This window comes from Gastrolobium bilobum, unplaced genomic scaffold (genome assembly GCF_033153095.1).
Source record: "Gastrolobium bilobum isolate Gb01-03AN ecotype WA unplaced genomic scaffold, APGP_CSIRO_Gbil_v1 utg4102, whole genome shotgun sequence".
Classification (NCBI taxonomy): domain Eukaryota; kingdom Viridiplantae; phylum Streptophyta; class Magnoliopsida; order Fabales; family Fabaceae; genus Gastrolobium; species Gastrolobium bilobum.
In genome coordinates this window covers 10,035-29,426 of record NW_026896431.1, presented here as the reverse complement: position 1 = coordinate 29,426, position 19,392 = coordinate 10,035, and the positions used below count along the sequence as shown (strand labels likewise).

General features: G+C 33.5%; 2 protein-coding genes and 1 non-coding gene across 3 annotated transcripts; 1 reads left to right on the top strand and 2 right to left on the bottom strand.

Moving 5' to 3' along the window:
* Positions 1-5,978: 5,978 nt before the first annotated feature.
* TRNAK-UUU (transfer RNA lysine (anticodon UUU)) lies at positions 5,979-6,050 on the top strand. The gene has a single exon. It is a non-coding gene; the product is annotated as a tRNA-Lys (tRNA).
* A 3,599-nt stretch (positions 6,051-9,649) lies between these two features.
* On the bottom strand, positions 9,650-11,083 carry LOC133299706 (small RNA-binding protein 11, chloroplastic-like). The gene is made up of 4 exons (XM_061499192.1): positions 10,983-11,083; positions 10,368-10,436; positions 10,158-10,264; positions 9,650-10,087 (listed from the first exon to the last, which is right to left on the bottom strand). Exons 1-4 carry the CDS (start codon positions 11,077-11,079, stop codon positions 9,980-9,982), a joined length of 381 nt encoding a protein of 126 aa, XP_061355176.1. The 5' UTR covers positions 11,080-11,083; the 3' UTR covers positions 9,650-9,979.
* A 2,582-nt stretch (positions 11,084-13,665) lies between these two features.
* On the bottom strand, positions 13,666-18,094 carry LOC133299701 (mRNA-decapping enzyme-like protein). Its single transcript, XM_061499187.1, has 8 exons — positions 17,772-18,094; positions 17,653-17,693; positions 17,491-17,540; positions 16,434-16,575; positions 16,177-16,233; positions 15,698-15,815; positions 15,099-15,563; positions 13,666-14,275 (listed from the first exon to the last, which is right to left on the bottom strand). Exons 1-8 carry the CDS (start codon positions 17,928-17,930, stop codon positions 14,219-14,221), a joined length of 1,089 nt encoding a protein of 362 aa, XP_061355171.1. The 5' UTR covers positions 17,931-18,094; the 3' UTR covers positions 13,666-14,218.
* Positions 18,095-19,392: the final 1,298 nt, after the last annotated feature.

Genomic DNA, 19,392 nt, shown 5'->3' with positions numbered 1-19,392 from the left:
AAAACAAAGACGAACATGTACGAACAGATAATGAGTTTTTATATTAGCTGCGTGTTCTTTGGCATTACTCAATCTTTTATTTTGTTTTTTTATAAATTACATTTATTAATTATTTTTCATTAAATATTTCATTGAACGAACAGATCATGGTTCTCATTAATTTATGGTGTGCATGACAACTATTCTATTCCCTAGCACTGTTTCTGAAAAGAAACATTTTTTTTCTATTTCTGTTTCTTGGAACAGTTTCTGAGAAAAAAAATGTGTTTGATAATATATTCAATTTTTATTCCGAGAATGAGAATTGCGTTTGATAACACAACAAATAATATAACAAAAAATAATTCCTACTAAATATAAAAAAAAATTTGGATCATCACTTTCCTCTCCATATGGTGTGGTTGTGGTGGTGGCAGAGGCGGAGGGTGGCATGGTGGTGGCAGCGGCGGCGCTACAACGGCGGTGGTGGCAGTGACGTGGTGATGATAGTGGTGCTGGTTGTGATGACAGTGGCTGCGACGATGGCGGTGGTAGTGGGGGGACGGTGGTGGTGGAGATGACGGCAGTTGCTGCGACAATGGTGGTGGGGATGGTGGTTGGTGGCATTGGTGGCGGCGACAATGGTAGCGGTGGCATGGTGGTGGTGGCAGTGGTAGTGGCTGCGGCGGTGGAGGTGGTGGTGGTGGTGATGGTGGCGGTGATGGTAGTGACGGGGTGGTGTAACGGTGACGATGGTGGTGGTGACAGTAGTGGCTGTGACGATGGTGGTGGTGGTTGTTGGCGGCGACGGCGGTGGCGTCGGTGGTGGCTGCAGCAATGATAGTGGTGGTTGGTGACAATGGTGGTGATGGTAGCGGTGGCGTTGTGGTGGTGGTAGTGGTAGTTGAGGTGAAAGTAGTGGCTGTGACAATGGTGGTTGGTGACATTGGTGGCGGCGACAATGGTAGCGGTGGCATGGTGGTGGTGGTTATGATGGCATCGTATAGATGGTGGTGGTGGTGGTGGTGGCAGTGGCTGTGGCGGTGGTGGTGGTGGTGGCAGTGGCTGTGGCGGCGGCGGTGGTGGTGGTGGTACAGTGGTGGTGGTGTTGGTGGTAGTGGCGGGGGTGGTGTAATGGTGGCGATGGTGGTGGTGGTTGGTGGTAGCGGCGATGGTGGTGGTGGCAGTGGCGTGGTGATGGCGATGGTGGCAGTGGCTGTAGTGGTTGCGATGATGGTAGTGGTGGTTGATGGCGGTAGTGGTGATGGTGGTGGTGTGGTTGCAGCGGTGGTAGTTGTGGTGGTGGTGATGGTGGCATGGTGGTAGTGATGGGTGGAGGTGGTGGTGATGGTGGCGGTGGCATCGTGGTGTTGGGGGTGGTCACGACAGCACTAGTGGTACGATGGCGGCGGCGACGATGGTGGCAGTGGTCGTGTTGGGATGATGGTGGTGGTGGTGATGAATGATGATGGTAGAGATGAAAAGTAATTAAGAGATATAAGTGTTTCTCATTTTGTGCCCGGGAACAAAAAAGCTGAAATTTTCTGATTTTTTTTTCTGTTCCCTAGCACAAAAATTAATCTGGTTCATCCGGGAACAAAAAAATAAATCAGTTTTACCAAACGAGTTTTCTATCCATTTCTGTTCCCAAGAACAGAAATTAAAAAAGAATTGATTCTGGGAAGGTTGTCGCGCACCCTTAGTGAGTGGGCCTTTTGCCATTTGCACTACTAATAAAACTAAATTAGTTTTTATCATTCACATCGTGTGCTGGCTTTTCGTGAAGTTAGTTACTTATTGGATTCTCTTTTATCAATGTGATGTGTTACATAAAAATATATGGAATGTTGTTTTTTTTTTCTCCTTTTTTTTTATGATCTCATATGAGTCTTATATATTTTTGTATATATGTAAGAGATAATTTTATCTCTTACAATATAAAAAACATCAAACCCTTTACCATAACACTTTTACTTTTTTTTAGATCATGGGATATGTATTTTTCTTTTAATGAATGCTTAAGTCTTCACCAAATCTTTAAGTATATACAATAATAATTATAAAAGAAAATAAAAGATTATATTTTAATTCATTTTAGTATACCTCATAAAATTTTGTATGGAAAAAATTAAACTATCTATGAATGTAGTCATCATGTGCGTTATTTTTCATGTAAAGAGGAAGAGAAAGTGAGAAAAAAAATAGAGAAAAATAGATAAAAGAAAAGACTACATAGACAAAAATACCAATATCCTTAAGAAATATGAATGATACTACTATAAATAAAATAAAATAGGGAAAAGTTCACCAATGCCCCTGTGGTTTGCTTCAGAATCATTTATGCCCCTGTGATTTTTTTCCTATCACGTATGCCCTTGTGCTTTGTAAAAAATAAGAAACCACAGGGTATATGTGATAAAAAACATACCCTTTTACAAACCACAGGGGCATATGTGATAGGAAAAAAACCACAGGAGTATAAGTGATTCTGAAGTAAACCACAGGGACATTAGTGAACTTTTCCCAATAAAATAATAGAGAACAAATCGAAGAAGCAAAAAGTGAGAGGATAGACGAAATATTGAGTGACGCGAAGTGTAGGGGTTAAATATACAAGAGAAAAAATTTATATAGAAAAAGGTTAAATAAACAAAATGTGCATAATATCACAATACAAGAAAAAGAACTGTCATATATATATATATATATATATATATATATATATATATATATATATATATATATATATAGGCAGGATCTTTTGACACCAGTGTCAAATTTTAAATTTGACACCTCATCTAAGAGTCATCAGATCAAAAAAGATCAATGGCTCTGATTTGTAAGCATGTGATACCATTGATTTTTTTTGATCCGAGGGCTCTCGGATGAGGTGTCAAATTTAAAATTTGACACTGGTATCAAAGGATCCTATCTCGTATATATATATATATATATATATATATATATATATATATATATATATATATATATATATATATATATATATATATATATATACATATGTGTGTGTGTGTGTGTGATTAATCATTCTCTTACAATCTATTACAATTAAATCTTAATCTTTGATTTATGTGAATCTAATTTTATAATTTATTGAAACATATTTATAAATTAATTATTAACTTTCAGTAATTATAATCATCAGATTGATAAAATCAATAGTTATTATCTATATATATATATATATATATATATGAGGTTAATATTTCTCGAATTATAAGAAATAAAATTATTTTCTACACACATATAAAAGTGTATAGAGTCATGTGAAGAAAAGAAAGAATAAAAAAATATGAGTCTTATACACATTTATGTATGTGTAATAAATAAAATTATCTCTTACATATAACATAAGAAATATTAATTCCTTAAATATATCATAAATTTTAAATAAAAAAATAAAATAGAAAATATCTTTACAAAAAGAAAAATAGTAAAATTAATTATATCAGATATTGACGCATCTTCTCTAGACTCACAAAAATTTGCTTTTTTAAGTTTATAAATTGATTGTTAGAGCTTACCTCATAGTTATGTACTATTTTTTTCTTTTTAGTACATTGAGGTCCTAACTCCTAAGAGATAAGAGTGGAGAGAATACCTTCAGTGATTTGTACGGCAAACAATAAGGCCTAATTCGTAGGATAAGGAAGGTGAAGGCGTAATTCGTAGGTAGGGTAGGGGAGGTGCCCTCTTGGGGCATTGAAAGTAAAGGGGTGCTTACTACTAACCAACATCATTATAGCAGACTATTAAAATGCAGACATGGGCTATATGATGTACAAAGTTGTTTCCCTATTGATGACCAATTGAAATGGGAGTTGCAACTAACAGTGAATTAAATTTTTATCTTGTACAAGCAATGAATTTTCTAATGTTAATTGGACATGATGGTGCGCCAGATTGGGTCTCCCCTTATATGAAACAGAAGAAAATTGGCAGTTTGGCATATTCAGCGGTGAGAGAACCAACTTAACAATTTCCTGTTAATTTGGGATGACAGCAACCCCGCATGAGCACTATCATCAGCTTATTTGACGCAACACATGGAAAAGGTCACGGATAGTCAATACCAAATGTTAGATAACATTAGGATCTGCATCAGTCAAATCGAACGGATTTTTTTAAAAAACCGAATCGAATTGATTTAAAAGGTTCGATTCGAAAGTGGTTCGGTTCAGAACCGGTTTGAAATCGGTTCAGAACCGGTTTGAAATCGGTTCAAAATGATCCTATTTTGAAAAAAAAAAAAATTAAAAATTTAAAAAAAAATTATAAAAATCAATTTGATTCAGTTTGAAAACGATTCGGTTCAAAATGGTTCGGTTTTTAAACTGGTTCTAAAAATCGGTTCGGTTCTTGAACTGGTTCTTTAAAAACCGGTTCGGTTCATGAACTGGTTTTTAAAAACCGATTATTTTAAGGGGCGGTTCAGTTCGGTTCATGAAATGGTTTTTAAAAACCGATTATTTTAAGGGGCGGTTCATTTCGATTCATGGTTCGGTTCAGTTTTTTGGTTATTTTACACACCCCTAAATAACGCGGACACACATGGAAGTTTTTAATGTGCTCCAAGATCACTGTAATCCTTCCACTCAAAAATTGATACTTGTATTAAAAAAAATTTCTCTTCTCTCTCCTCAACTTTTTCTCTCTTTCTCTTATATCAGTCCCATCAAATTATTTTTGGTCCAAGATCATTGTAACTTCGCTCGATGCACAGAAATGTCATAACAGTGACTGAAATACCACAATTTTAAATGTCATGCCAGTACATTTGTTATAAGTCATAACAAACTTATTTTGCAACATAGCATATTTCTAGTGGCCACCTAATTCACTAGTGATAATAGTGAATTAGGTGATGAAAATAACAATTTGCTTTGAGTAAAAGCAAAATATGTGACAACATTAAAGAATTCCCTCCATTGGCATAGCAAATTAAGGAATTAAGAGAGAAATGTCTACGCCATGTAGGAATGTCAATTTCATCAATCACCTCAATAATCGTACAAGTAATAAAGTGGTAAAGAGTGAAGTTGTCGTTCCCATGAGAATTGATATACCGAACACTAACTTATCTACGCGATCAAAGTTGGATCAATCGTTAAAGGTGTTTTCTTGAGAACATGACTTAAATTGCAAAAAAAAAAAAAAAACTCATATTTAATAAACAAATCACCTTTTATTGAGATTACAAAATATTTAAAAAAAAAACTGTGAACAACACAAATAAAATAAAACAAATTTGTTTTTTTGATAATCAATGAAGACAAGGAATACATAAAATTATGTTTGACGGACACGACAGTATGATCTATAAAATAAACTGACACCAGGAATCAGGGGCGTTCGCGGCCTGGATTGGATCGGTTTTGGAAACAAAAATCATCCAATCCAATCCCTTCGGTTTGATCATATAATCATCCATTCGGTTTTGATTTTTTTTCAAATCCGATCCGATCCAATCCAATTTTTTTCGATTTGGATTGGATCGGTTTTCGGTTTTTTGAAAATCCTAAAATTTATTTCATGATTATTGTGCAAATAACATCTTTTGTATATTGCTTTGTCATTTTTTTTTTTGAAATAAAAAAGCATTAGTAAACTATAATATAATTTTTTAATGTTGGCAATAAGATATGAAGCTCTACAAAGATAAAATTTTGTTGATGACACATGACTAGATTTTTTTCTTGGGTTTAGTTGATAGGTTAATGAGTCTTGGGTTTAGAAATTTTTAGGCTATGATTAGGGAAATACCCAAGTAGGTAGAGGAAAATTAATATATTGGATCGGTTTTCATCAACCCATCCAAAAACTGATCCAATCCAATTAAAATTTGCGGTTTTTAATTGGTTTTCGATTTATTCGGTTTGGATCGGTTGATGAACACCCTTATTTTCGTTAAATGATCTGTGGATCAATAAAAGTGGTATAAAAATATTAACATATAAAATTACGTACCAATCAACTGAGCCGACTTAGCTCAGTGGTAGAGCGCGTGGCTTTTAACCACGTGGTCGTGGGTTCGATCCCCACAGTCGGCGGAAGTTATTTTTTATCCTCAGGAATGAAGATATATCAATGACTGCACTTCGTGTTGTTGACATGTTGTTGTAGTCAACAAGTTCCTCGTAATTGAAAAGTAATTTTTCACATTCATATTTTATTAAAATAATTTTTAATTGATACCATAAATTTATTTTTGTTGTTTATTTTTTAGGGAGACTACATCAAATATTCTCTTTCCTTTCAAAAAAATATTAGACAGACATTATTTTTATCAAAGCAGTGTGACATAAATTATTGAATTAACAACTAGTGTCAAAAGGGTATTCATCGGATATCCAACTAACCCAATAATGTAATCTAACCCAATTAAATTGGTTCAAATCTCTAATTGATTTATTTATGTTAAACCCAATCGAAAACAATTTTTTTTTTTTTTTTATAGTTTACGGATTCAAACTTTTGAACCCGACAAATATTGCGATATATGTTTTTATTTTAACCCAACAACACAATCTAAATTAAACAAAATCAATTAAATTGGTTCAAATCTCTAATTTATTTATTTATGTTAAACCCAATCTAAAACATTTTTTTTATAGTTTACGGATTCAAACTTTTGAACCTGACAAGAAAAAGCTTTCAGTTCTCACTACTAACCCAATCTAAAAAAAGTCTAAAACTTCCAGGTTCAAAAGTTTGAATCCGTAAACTATAAAAAAAATTGTATTAGATTGGGTTTAGCATAAATAAATCAATTAGAGATTTGAACCAATTTAATTGGGTTAGATTTTGATCAGATTAGTTTAATTAAGGTTGGCTGAAAATGCTTTAACAGATGGTTGGTTTGGTAGAGGAGAAAATTTTTTTACCAGAGAATTATAATTACTGAAAATATGGTAGGAAAATAAATTTGCCGGGAAAGTTTTAAAAAAATTGTTTAGTAGGCTGAATTTTACCGAAAAAATTGAGTTAAGTTTTGTAAATCTATGTTTGGTTTGGTTGAAAGTAAAATATTGCTGAAAAAATGGGTGAAATTAAACTTTTTTTAATTGAATCTAAAATGATAAAATATTCGCTAGTCTAGACAATGGGCTTATGTTCTACCAACGTTCATGTTCCATCTCCATATCTATGTCTTTCTCTCTCTTCAAAGCCGACGACCATCTATAGATACCTATGTATATGATTGTGTTTATGTATAGATTCAATAGCCAAAACTGTTTCTCCTACATAAAATCAGGCTTCATCTTCAGTCAAGGTATCCTTTCTCACGAGTATAGTCATCATATCCCCACATGGTAGATACTCCATAATAAGATAGAGATACTTAGCATCAGCATCTTGTTCTTTTACCTCAAAAATGATTTTGTAGTGTTGTGTTGGACATGCTTGTCATAGCAAAATGATTTACTTGATGAAGAAATTAACTTCTATAAATACCCATTAAAATCCCAATAAGAACAACAAAAAAGAGAAACATAAAGGTCAATAGAAAAAATGAAGACTTTTTTTGCTCAAAGATATCTTTTCTTATTTTAGCTTTTTTGGTTCTCACAAATTGCTTGTGCTTTGAAGCTCAGAAGTGCAGGCCAAGTGTAAGAATCAGAAGAAAGAAAGAAAGCCCATTCAGGACGATGCAACCAAGAGAATGATTCTGATTGTTGTGTATAAGGCCAAATGTAAGAAGTGTCTCAACAACATCACCATCAGTGCTAATGGAAGAAGTGTTGTGGCCATGGTGGTTGGTGAGTGTGATTCCACCATGTATGTGATTCATTACCTGACCTCCAACCATAAGCAATGATGTTGGTCACTGATGCTTCAGTTGGGTTTCAAAGGAGAGAGAAGAAGATGATGTTCAGCAGAAGCACACCCATTGGAGAAAGTTGTGTGCTTCCTGCTGAATTTCTTTGCAGAAGTACGAGACTTCTGTATAGAGGAGAGAGACTCACTTTCCATCAGTACACCAGGGTCATCTTCATCTCCAAACGCGCGCTCTATTTTTCCTTTTCCCGGTAATCCCGTAATACCACCATTGATGTGATATTCTGGAGGGATATATTTTTCTTATGTTGTAGGAAAAGAATTACCTCATGTTGTAGAAATAAAAGTATAAGTGGGACCCACATGTAAGAGGAGAGAGAGAAAAAAAAGTGGTGGGACCCAACCCTTTTTGTGTGTGTAGGAGAGATGTTTATCTCATGTAAAATGAGATAAACATAACCCTATTCTGGAATAGTATTTTTAATGAACTTTTACTCGTAAATGACAAATGCTGGGGAAATGATTTTCCTCGTTGAATTTTTGTGAAACTTGTACTAAACATGGACAAATTGGAAACCCAATATCATTTGCTTGGGTATCTATTAGAAAACTCCTACCAAACAGCCATTTAAAAAATAAACAAAACTAGCGGTTTTTCAACCATATGTTATTAGGCTAATTTACCTGAGTAACGATATTTATCGACATACAATAACACATATCACTTTACATTGTTGATACTAGGGATAATGTAATTAGAGGTAACAAAACGGTCCAATCTATTGAGTTAATTTTTTATAAATGATAGATTGGGTTGAGATTCTCAATCTGTCAATCCATTTCAACCGACCCGTATAAGGACGGATCAAAACAGGTTCAACCCGTTGAATCAATTTTTTTTATTTAATATCAAATAATATTTTATTTGTTATGCAAAAAATTTTGTGATATTTAAAATTTTAATCTTAGTATTCTCCTATAAAAAATAAAGAAGAAAATATTTTATTTATGACAAAGATTATTAATATGAGACAAAAATGATTTTCTAATTACTGTCCGACTGAATATTAGTATATATTTAGTCTTAGCATTAGAAAAAATTAATGGGAGTGTGAGATGAAACTAAATAAAATTATAAATAAATAATATGATTTATTTATTTATTTTTAAAAAAACTATATAATTTGACCCACCAAGCCATTAAACTATCAGAAAACTAGACAGGTTAATATTTTCAATCTATTTTTAAAAGGCGGGTCAACCTGCACCGTCTTATTTTTCGCAAGTTGACGGTGTACCGACCCATCTTACCACCTACTGATTCTTCCTTCTGTATTATTTTTGTAAATGTCAAAAATAGTGTGTTTGAAAGGACATTAATGAAATACATAAACAAAGCCGGCTTAACTCAGAGTAGAGCGCATGGCTCGAACTCCGCACGCGGTGAATTTTCTTTTTTATCTGAGTACAAAAAAATTATTCCAAATAAGACAGTTTCATAAATTATTGTACTTCAATTATACTCGATTAAGATAATTAAAAAAAAAAACCACTCGCACTTCCTTTACGTAAATTATTGACTTAACAATTAGGGTGTTCACGAGATATCCAACTAACGCAAGAATTCAATCTAAATCAATTAAATTGGTTCTATTCCCTTTGGAAAATTAAAAATATGTCAAATTTGATCCAAAACAATTACTATTAGTATAGTTTTTGGATTCGTATTTTTCATCCAAGAAATATAACAATTTATGCTTTTGTTTTAATCCAACGAAGCAATCTAAGTTAACCTGATCTTGGTCGGATTAATTTAATTTGGATCGGCTAAAAATGCATTCAAAAACCAAACCAATTGTATTTAATCGGTTAGAATTTTTTTACCCCAAACCAAACCATCATTTCATTCAATCCAACAACCATACTTGAACTCTGCCAAAGTTCTAGATTGTGTATCATTTCTCTTGGCACAAACACCCAAGTACAACGGTTTATATACTTCTGCTAACAGCCACAAACTGCTCCACATGCCAGTATTTTAGTACATAAATCCTTCACCTATCACTTGTGCTGAACAATGCTTCTAATTGTGTTGTATGCATCTGTAATCCTCAAAAAAACTCGGTTCTACATATTCTTGGTACTTCTAACATATGGCTTGCTCAGGCATATTAAACAAAGATATGGCCTGTGAGGGGAATCAACTGTCTGCTGTTGGTTCAGGAGGCCCTCTGGCAATTGGGATTCCAAAACCAGAGTTGGTCGTGGGTTTTGCATAATCAACATAGATAACACGTCCATTTAGTGCCTGCAAAGGGTTCTGTCAGTTCTCACTACTAACCCTACAAAGAAAAGGAGATACACAAGTTTGATAGTACCTTTCCATTCATCTCTGTTATGGCATTCTCAGACTCATCTTCTGAAGCAAAGGTGACAAACCCAAACCCTTTAGACCTGTCTGACACCCTATCTGTTATAATTTTAGCTGGAAAAGTAACATTGTCAGGAGCCAGAAAACCATATATATGATGAGGAGATGATACAGAGAGAGTTGCTTAATGTTAGTTCATTAATCATTTTGAAGCTACCTTCAATAACTTGTCCGTAATTTGAGAATGCATCTGATAATGCTTTCTCTGTCGTGTAGAAGGACAGTCCTGCAAAATAATGAGGAACACAGCTCCAACAATAAACAACCTAATATGGGTTTATGCATTGAAATCAAACTAAGTACAAGTTAAAACAGAAACCATTGGCAAACTTTTGACATTAGCAGAAAACACTGATATATATATATTGATTGGACATGTGAATTTCCATTGATGGACATAAAAGATGACGCAAGACCAGGGTACAGAGAGCAATAAAGTGAACAAGGATGAAATGTATAACACACAACACAAAACCTTAGAGCATGTTTGGTTCATAAAATTTATTCTCTTTCTTATTTACATGTTTCATGTTCCATCTTGTTTTCCACAAAGTGTTGAAAATTATGTTCAATAATCATAAACATACACTTACTAATTACTGTTGCTCACATAGTGTCAAGAAGTTTATCATTCATAGCAGGAAGCCAATGAACAACAATAAGTAACTAATTCTACAAAAAAAAAGTTTATATCATTTCATTCACGAGAGTTTGGGCATTAAACAGTTCAAATTAATTACATATGAGGAGCAAAAAAAGAGAAATCGCATACCTCCAACGAAAAGCTTAAAAGCGATTCCCCTGCGAAAAGTGAGAAGAGATGGCAATAAGGCTTTGTCGGATGCAATTATTCTTCTGATGGCCGCCATGGAATTAGAGTGTTGCAGAGAAAAGGGAATTAGGGCTCATATTCATAGTCATGGTAGTAAACGGGCTCGACATACACCGAAAGCCCGACCCTAATATGGGTTGGGCCTGCGACAGCCCAAGCTCAACCTGTGTGATAATGTAACTTATTGGTTACCTTTTATTTTTTTATTTTTTTGGTAGTAAAAAAGTTTAAACGAGGATAGTAAGATGAGAGAAGATCGCTAACCTCTTTGAAAAATTTTGGGTTAACTTTTTTAAATGGCTCAATTTATTCATAGCTTTATTATTAATCGAATTGAGATCGAGTGAACTTAATATTTAAATAAAATATATAAATTTAAATGATTGAATTTTAGAAGAAAAAAAATTATAATTAAGGAATTTTTTTGGAATGAAGGTATATTGATGCGAAAAATTACATTATGTAAAATGTTTAATTTAAGTAAAAAAAAATCTTGTTACTTATTATTCTGAGGAATAAAATATTATAAGATATTGGGTTAGATCTGCCAACTTGGAATATTGCACAGACGGACTCAAAAAATTACTGGCTTTAATATCCAAAATGCAAATCTTATCGATTAACTTCAAGCCAAGTCTGGTGTTGCTCTCTTTACAAATTCGAATGGAGACTATGTCATCCTATGATACACCCACATCGACACCGGATACGAGACATGATACGACACGTTAATATGTTAATTATAAAAAATATTATATTTTGACATGTTAGAATACGTTTTGATATTAAATAATATTTTTAATATATATAATATAATTTATATTTAATACATAAAACAGTTCACAATAAGTCATATAACCATTCAAATTTCATAACATAAATATAAAACAAATGTGATTTTTCATGTCAAATTTCATAACTGAAAAAAGTTGACTTATAAATTAATTTTTTATTTTTAATTAATAAAAAAATAGACCTTAAAAAAAAACGTGTCGGATGCATATCGGAGCGTTGATCACGTGTCGAAAAAATGTATCGGAGCATTGATCGTGTATCGAAAAACGTGTCGTAACGTTGACCGCGTGTCCCAGAATGTTGACGCGTGTCCAAACGTGACAGTTTCCGATACACAATTTTTTTTTTTAATGGTGTGTCCGTGCATTCTAGATGTCATCTTCACATGATTAAATTATTTTTGTTTTATTTTTTAATGGAAAAATGCACTAATTTTGAAATTACCAATTTACCACTGAATTTTCAAATTTGATGAGAGACCTTTCAACTTTCCGGAAAATTTGTGATTGGTCCTTTCTGTTCATAACTTTAACGAAAACCATCCGTCACGTGAATTACACATGGTCACTAAAACATAACGTTTATTATTATTATTATTTTTACAAAAAGTTAATTTAATTTGTTTTAGAGAAAACGCACATACACCCCTCAACCAATTTTTTTTTTTTAATTTCATATTGATTTCAACTGATGCTTTATGAAAACCCCTCGACCGATTTTTTAAATTTATAAAGATTTCAACTTTATTTTATTTTTATTTTTTTGTGGTAGTTGTTTGGGCAATAGCTCAGAACAACAGTATAGAAGACTAAGTCCTGCAGGAGGAGGACTCACAAAAATAGTACAATCTTCTGACTGATCATGGCTGAGAGCATGATTAGCTAGCCATCTTGTGCAATAATTACCCTCCTTCATGATGTGATTAAACTAAAATATCGCGGGCAGCATTACCTGGTTTGGTAAGCAAAATGATAATTGAGGTGGAAATGTGGAATCACTCTCAATAATGACGCGACGGTGGCCCCAGTTTCAAACTTAACTCTAGGCTTTTCTGAAATCCCCAAAATTCAGCTTTGTGTCTCCAACTCTAAGGAAAGGCCATCAATCCATTGACCTTCTAATCCTCTGCATATAACTCCACTCACTGCCAGTCCCGAATGCACCATTTGTGTTGATTTTCTTACATTCCTTTTTACATTTCACATAGCACAGCTGTATTTACTAAATTTTAATAGTAATATAATATTTGATTTTTTCAGTAATTTGTTTTTCATCTTTGAAATACAAATTAAATTTAAAAGGTAAAATATGTAGACAAAGAATAAAGTGTCACTTGTATAAGTGAGCAACTCAGATGCCGCATGATATCCAATAAATGATAAATGTTTGGACCTATTTTCAAGTTATTTAAAGTTTTAAGGCCTCCCAATGAAAAAAGACTATGGTGGTGATTCCAAGTCGACATAAAAAACCTCTGCACTCAGTTCACCACAAATGGAGATTGAAATAATGGGTATAACGTTGAACTTGGAGCCCTCTTGGACAAAGTATAATGATAACACCCCACATAAGTTAATTTTATATGCAAAATAAGAGAAATTCTTTAAGTGCTACCAGAGTAGTAAAAAAATAAAATATAAAAAAGGTTCTTACCACATCAAAAACATTTAAGAATTTCTCATTATCTTCAGGCCGAAAAAGATGAGCTAAAGTTAGCAAGCAGGGAAGGCAATGGAATTCATTTAGATAAAACATCTAGTCCATGCTAATCCTGCTCTTGAACTTGGCCAATGCCATTTATTTATATCTAAATGCATGCTAAGGCATGGTTTCATACATCCTGATCATAATGAGGATTTGATGCAAAAACAATCGTCAGAACCTCCGCGTTTGTACACAGAACACAAAAAGCAGAGTGTAAGGTGAAACTGACATCAAAGCACTTACCGGGCATCATTCAACTGTTACACATGGCTATTTCTACAATACACTACAGAATTACAAAGTAAAAATACACAATATTTTCACCATGTTTCTGTGTGTACACAAGGACAGTTATGATTACATAAATTTAGTAAACTAATTTTTTTTTTACATTTCTATCATTGCTTTCTTTGATAACTGTCCACGTATACATACATAAATTCAACGGTGAAGAATATGTAGTGTATTAACACAATATATAGTTTGATAGTATATTGTGAAATTGGCTTTCACAGACAGATTATGCAAAGTTGTGGCCAAAGCCCAAGACGGATGGATGTCTATACTGAGTTACTCCAAGAGCTGTGATGCTCGTGTTAGATGTCTAAGAGTGCAACTACTATATTCAGAACTAAATTTATATGCAGTTTTCACCCAATCTTCAAAGTTCGAATTACTCATGACTGACTCAGCTTCAGTAATGTTTGGAACATCATATCAATGAATTGATCATCCTGGTACAGGAAAATTCCGTTAGTAGGAAAACTATTTCGTAAATTAATTAGGAAGAGGCGTAAAAAGATAGGAAGCATTCAACAGAATGGGTAAAAGAAAAGCACGCAGTCATCATTTCGACATCTACGTTATATTTTGCTACTTCAAATCTCTTGTAAAAGTAGAGATTCATTTTATATTGAAATTATAAACACAAAAAGTGATTAAAATACGAAAAATTATAAAATTGCATACTAAAAATCTAATTTCATACTAGTAAGTAGTAACAATAATATGGGGTGTTCAAACGTCAAGATCATTAAATCGTTGCTTTAAGGTCTCCATCTTTTCCAATTATTCACAATCTTATTTCTCAAATTTGCAAATCTCAAAAACATTTGTTATTATTTTATATGAAACAAAGATATTAATAGTTCGGATAATTGATTGTGAAGTGCACTTTCAGCAGTAAAGCTAAATTTTATTAGCTGCAATATTTCCTCATATTTAGATAGCTTAATTGGGACTGCTTATACTGTCTAAATAAAAGTTTAGGCTCTTCTCTAGTGCCCAGGCCCCAGACTAAATTATATATAAAGTATTTCAGACTTCTCTCTTGAAGCAATTGACAACCCCTGTGGGCAGTAAAACTATAGTCCTATGTTAAACATCCAATGAAGGTTGCAACACTAGTAGGTAGTAGCCCTTACTTCCCCTTTATTCTATCCCCTTCCCCAAAAAAAAAAAAAAGAGAATTGAATGACAACCTAAAATCACAATTTAAATTATTAATGATCGAAAAACGTAAGGGAACAAAAGAAAGATGGTAAAACCGTGAAATACCTGAACCAGTGATAAAAGTGCATCACGAACTTTATCCCTGCTTATAACAGGTTTATTTGGAGTGGAGCTAGAAATAGGGGTTAGAGAAGGAGGAGGATTGGGTGGTGGGAAGGGTTGAAGCACTGGAGTGCCATATTGGCGTGGCAGATTCAGGGAATGACGAACAGCTGCACTAGGTGGCGCAGATGAAGAAATAGGCGGAATTAATAGTGAAGATGAAGAGGTGGGTGCAAAAAAAGTAGAAGGCTTAATAAGATTAGCGACTTGATTGCTACTGTTGATTGTTTCAAGAGAATCAAGGGGGAAGCCTGATATAGATGCAGCGGAACGAGAGGCAGATGATATTTGCACAGCAGGTGCAGGAGACAATAAACCACTGGGAGCAGTAGAAGTGACAGTTGCAGAATGGTAGGGCTGTCTAAAATTTTCTATATTAGAAGTATAATTTCCGGTAACCTTAGATGTCTGCAACAAATGAATTCAAAAATTTGTAAAGCCACAGACATCATATAGTAAAAAGCAAAACTTAAAATTGACATTGCAGACGTATTCCCCATAAGGAAGAATTAAATGAAATGATATGCAACTACATTACATACGCTGAAGAAGTTTGTAAAAACAGGATCTTCAAGAGCATCAGTTGCAGAAGCAGCAGCTGGAGATGGTTCTAGAGGGCTTTCTGTTATGATTGACACTGGCTCAAGTTCCTCAAACTCACTACAGTATATAAAATAATCACTTATAAATCCAACTAAGAGTTAATTAAGTGGGAGTAAAAATAAACAAATAGTTTGAATTTTGAGCAAGCACATTCAATAGACAAGAAAAATGAGGTCAAGGTAATATGTATATTGAACTTCTCATTACATGATTTATTAAAGAAAGTTAATTTCCAGTTTGAAATCACTAGTTTCTTCACAAATGAAATATTAAAGATAATGTTGTTTGGAATCATTAACATATAGCTTGCCTATTGCAATAGAAAGTAACATTTGCAAAAAGAAAATATCCCCAAAGGTATTCAAAATGATAGAAAAAGAAACAACTTAAGATTTTATAAGCTTTCTAAAATCCTTACCTTTTGCTAGAAGGCATTAGAGTATTTAGAGGTGCCTTTGGGTATGCATTTAGTATCCTGCAAATTGAATTTGGAAAAAAAATTATATAAGCAACCTGCATGTCAATTACATAGGGTACATTACTAACAAAATAAATAAATCACAAAATCTTCGGTTGAGATTAGAAATGAATTAGCTTCTTGTATCTAAAAGTTTGAGCATAAATAAGCAAGGGGAAACACAACATAAAATTTCTAATTGGAGAAAATTACCATACCTATTGAAGAGATTTGCAACTTCTTCGCATTCATCTGGATTGTAAAACCATATACCATTAACTTCTTGGGCAGCATTCCGATATAATAAGTATGGCTTTTTAAGTTCATACTCAAAATCCAATAGATTTTCCACTAGGTTATCTGTCAGGACAAACATCAGAAAGGAAGTTGAAAAGTAAGGAACAGATAGCACAGATTCAGACGTGCACAACAACGAGTGCATATCAAAGCAGGAGTGTCTGTTTCTCCACATAGTAAATTTGTTGTCGATGTGGCAATAATTAATTTAGCATTGCCAAAAAGGGTATATGTCACTTACAGCAACAAATAGTTCCAAACGAATACAGAACTATCCATAAAACTGAATTCAATCTAGAAGAAGTGAGGCATCTAAATAAAATAACATCACGGACAAATTGTTTGATGGATATATATATTAGAAGTTGAAGTGCTTCCAACCAATTATCTAGCATTTGGAATGAATATTAGTTGGCTTTTAGCAGAATAACAGCTCCTACCAGTACTTGAAATTTACAAGCAATAGTACTGAAAATTCTCATAATTGTTTGGCATGGCTGCAGGGCGACAAAATAGCAAAAATAGGCTGCAATGCGTCAGAAAAACACCTAATAAAACTTTAGGTAGACTTGCAATTTCTAAATCCATGATAATCATTGGATATATGGTGAACAAAAAACAACCACCGGTGGTCGGTGATGGTTCAAGGATGACAGCGGATCAACAACCAAAGGTTGGTATTTTGCTAGGGGTGATAACTGCTTATAGCAATTTGCCAGAAACAAAATATAAACATGAAATATACAAACCATGAGATTCTCCCATTTTTTAAGCAGGCAACTAATCCTACTGTACTCAATTCAGACTTCCATTTAGCTAATACCAATACATAAATAATTTGAACTTAATGACACGGATTACCATGATCGTCTATAACTTAGGGGGCTAATTAACCTAACAATAAAAAACAAGCCCAGAATAATAATAAAATAAATAAAAAGAATACTATGATTTTAATACAAAAATACAAATCTAAACCTGTATTTCGTCGATTCATTACGATAAACTGAAACCGAGGTTGTGAATTCCTGCACAAAAACAGGAAAATTGATTAACGATCTAAGTCTATATGAATACAAGCGACAGCATAGAGAAAATAAACGAGAGAGAGAGAGAGAGAGAGAGAGTATTGTTGATTACCTCTTGACAACAAAGAGAGATCCTTCAACATCCTTGCGACTCTATAAAACAATTCAGAAAATGAGATATAAATGTGCAACGAAGTGAAAAGAAAGAGTAGAGAATGGGAAAGAACGAACCCACTGGTTGCTTTCGATGTTGAAGTCGTAGAAAGAAACGTGCGCGGCGGTGAAGAGAATCTCGTCGATGAATGGATCCATTCTCTGAAGCACAGTGAGATTGAGCACCTTCGTGGTCTGCTGATCCAGATTCGGCGTCAATTTCTTAGTCTGAGACATTTCAAACAATTTCAGAGCCTCAAACCCTCGAACTCAAGATTTTGACTTGCTTCACCAACAAACAAGAATTAGAGTCACTCTCACTCAACCCAAACCCAACAACCTCTATTCCAACTCACCAAAATTCTAACTTCAGAGTTGAATCTGATTGATAATGTATATCAAGTTTGGATCAAGCCAATGATTTATTTAAAAGGAAAGCAGTTTAATATTTATTTATTTATTTATTTTTATGGGATGCTTGATTCGGTGTGGTTTACAGAAAGGGTACAGCGTGATTTACTGTTTGGGGCTAAACTGAGTTATTTAAATCTAAATCATGCATACATATTATAAAAAAGAATTTAAACCAATGTACAATTATGTATTAGTTAATAATCTTTTATTATTGCTTATTTAAGGCATATATCGTGCATACAAGTCACAACTTGCGCAGCATATAATTAATTACTTGTTCGCTTAATGTATAAGATCCAATAAAAAAAATGAAAATTAAAAGAAAAAGTGCTTCAAGGGAAAAAAAAAAAAAAAATAGGCAAAATAATTAGATAGTCTATAAATATCAATTTTCACTTAAAAAAAATTCTTATGATCAAATATTATCTTATTATAATATTAGCCAGGCTTACATAAACGAACAAAACAAACTGCAGGGGGAATGAACCAAGAACATCTCTTTAACAAGAGAGACTAGAATACTAAATAAATAAAACAAAGCAGGGCAAAAATATCTCATTTAATTTAATATAATTCATTTTTCATTATAATACAGTTCCTTGTCTGACGAATAAAAAAATTAAAAAAAAAAATGATTTGGTATGTGTAATTAAGTTGGAACAGGTGAGATTCAAAAATTATTGGGGGATGTAAATAACAAAAAAATTCTTTTGCAGTTTTACAAAAAAATAATAATAATTCTTTTGCAATGGAACAAAACTTCAACGCAACCAATACATCCGTAATTCATTTATCTTTGGATATATAACCCAATTCTGAGATTTTAAAAATTTGTGCAAGATGTATCCTAAGATAAATGAATTGTTGCACCGAAGATTTTTTCTTTGCAATGGCGAGACGGCCCATTGCCCACTACACATATAAAATAAACCTCGTTAGAGCTATTTCTAGTGACTTTTTTACGAGTAGGAAACCGCCACAGCTAACAAACACTTCGAAGCTAAGCACAAGCCTCGCGCAATGTTTTCCTCTTCAATCACACATCATTTATGAAATCCAAGAGTTCCAAAAAGAATCTTGGGAGTTTAGGAAACCACTATGCACGAATAGTCCATCCTCGCTGAGCAAGAGCAGCAATTACTTGACTGGCAGCCTCTGCAGTGTCATTCAGTGGAGGATAACTCCAGCTTTCAGTTATCTGTATTTTCAAAAAACAAATCAGTAAAGGGCAATATTTATTGAAAATTCAACAAAACATCTTCCAGCAACAACTATAGGCCATGCA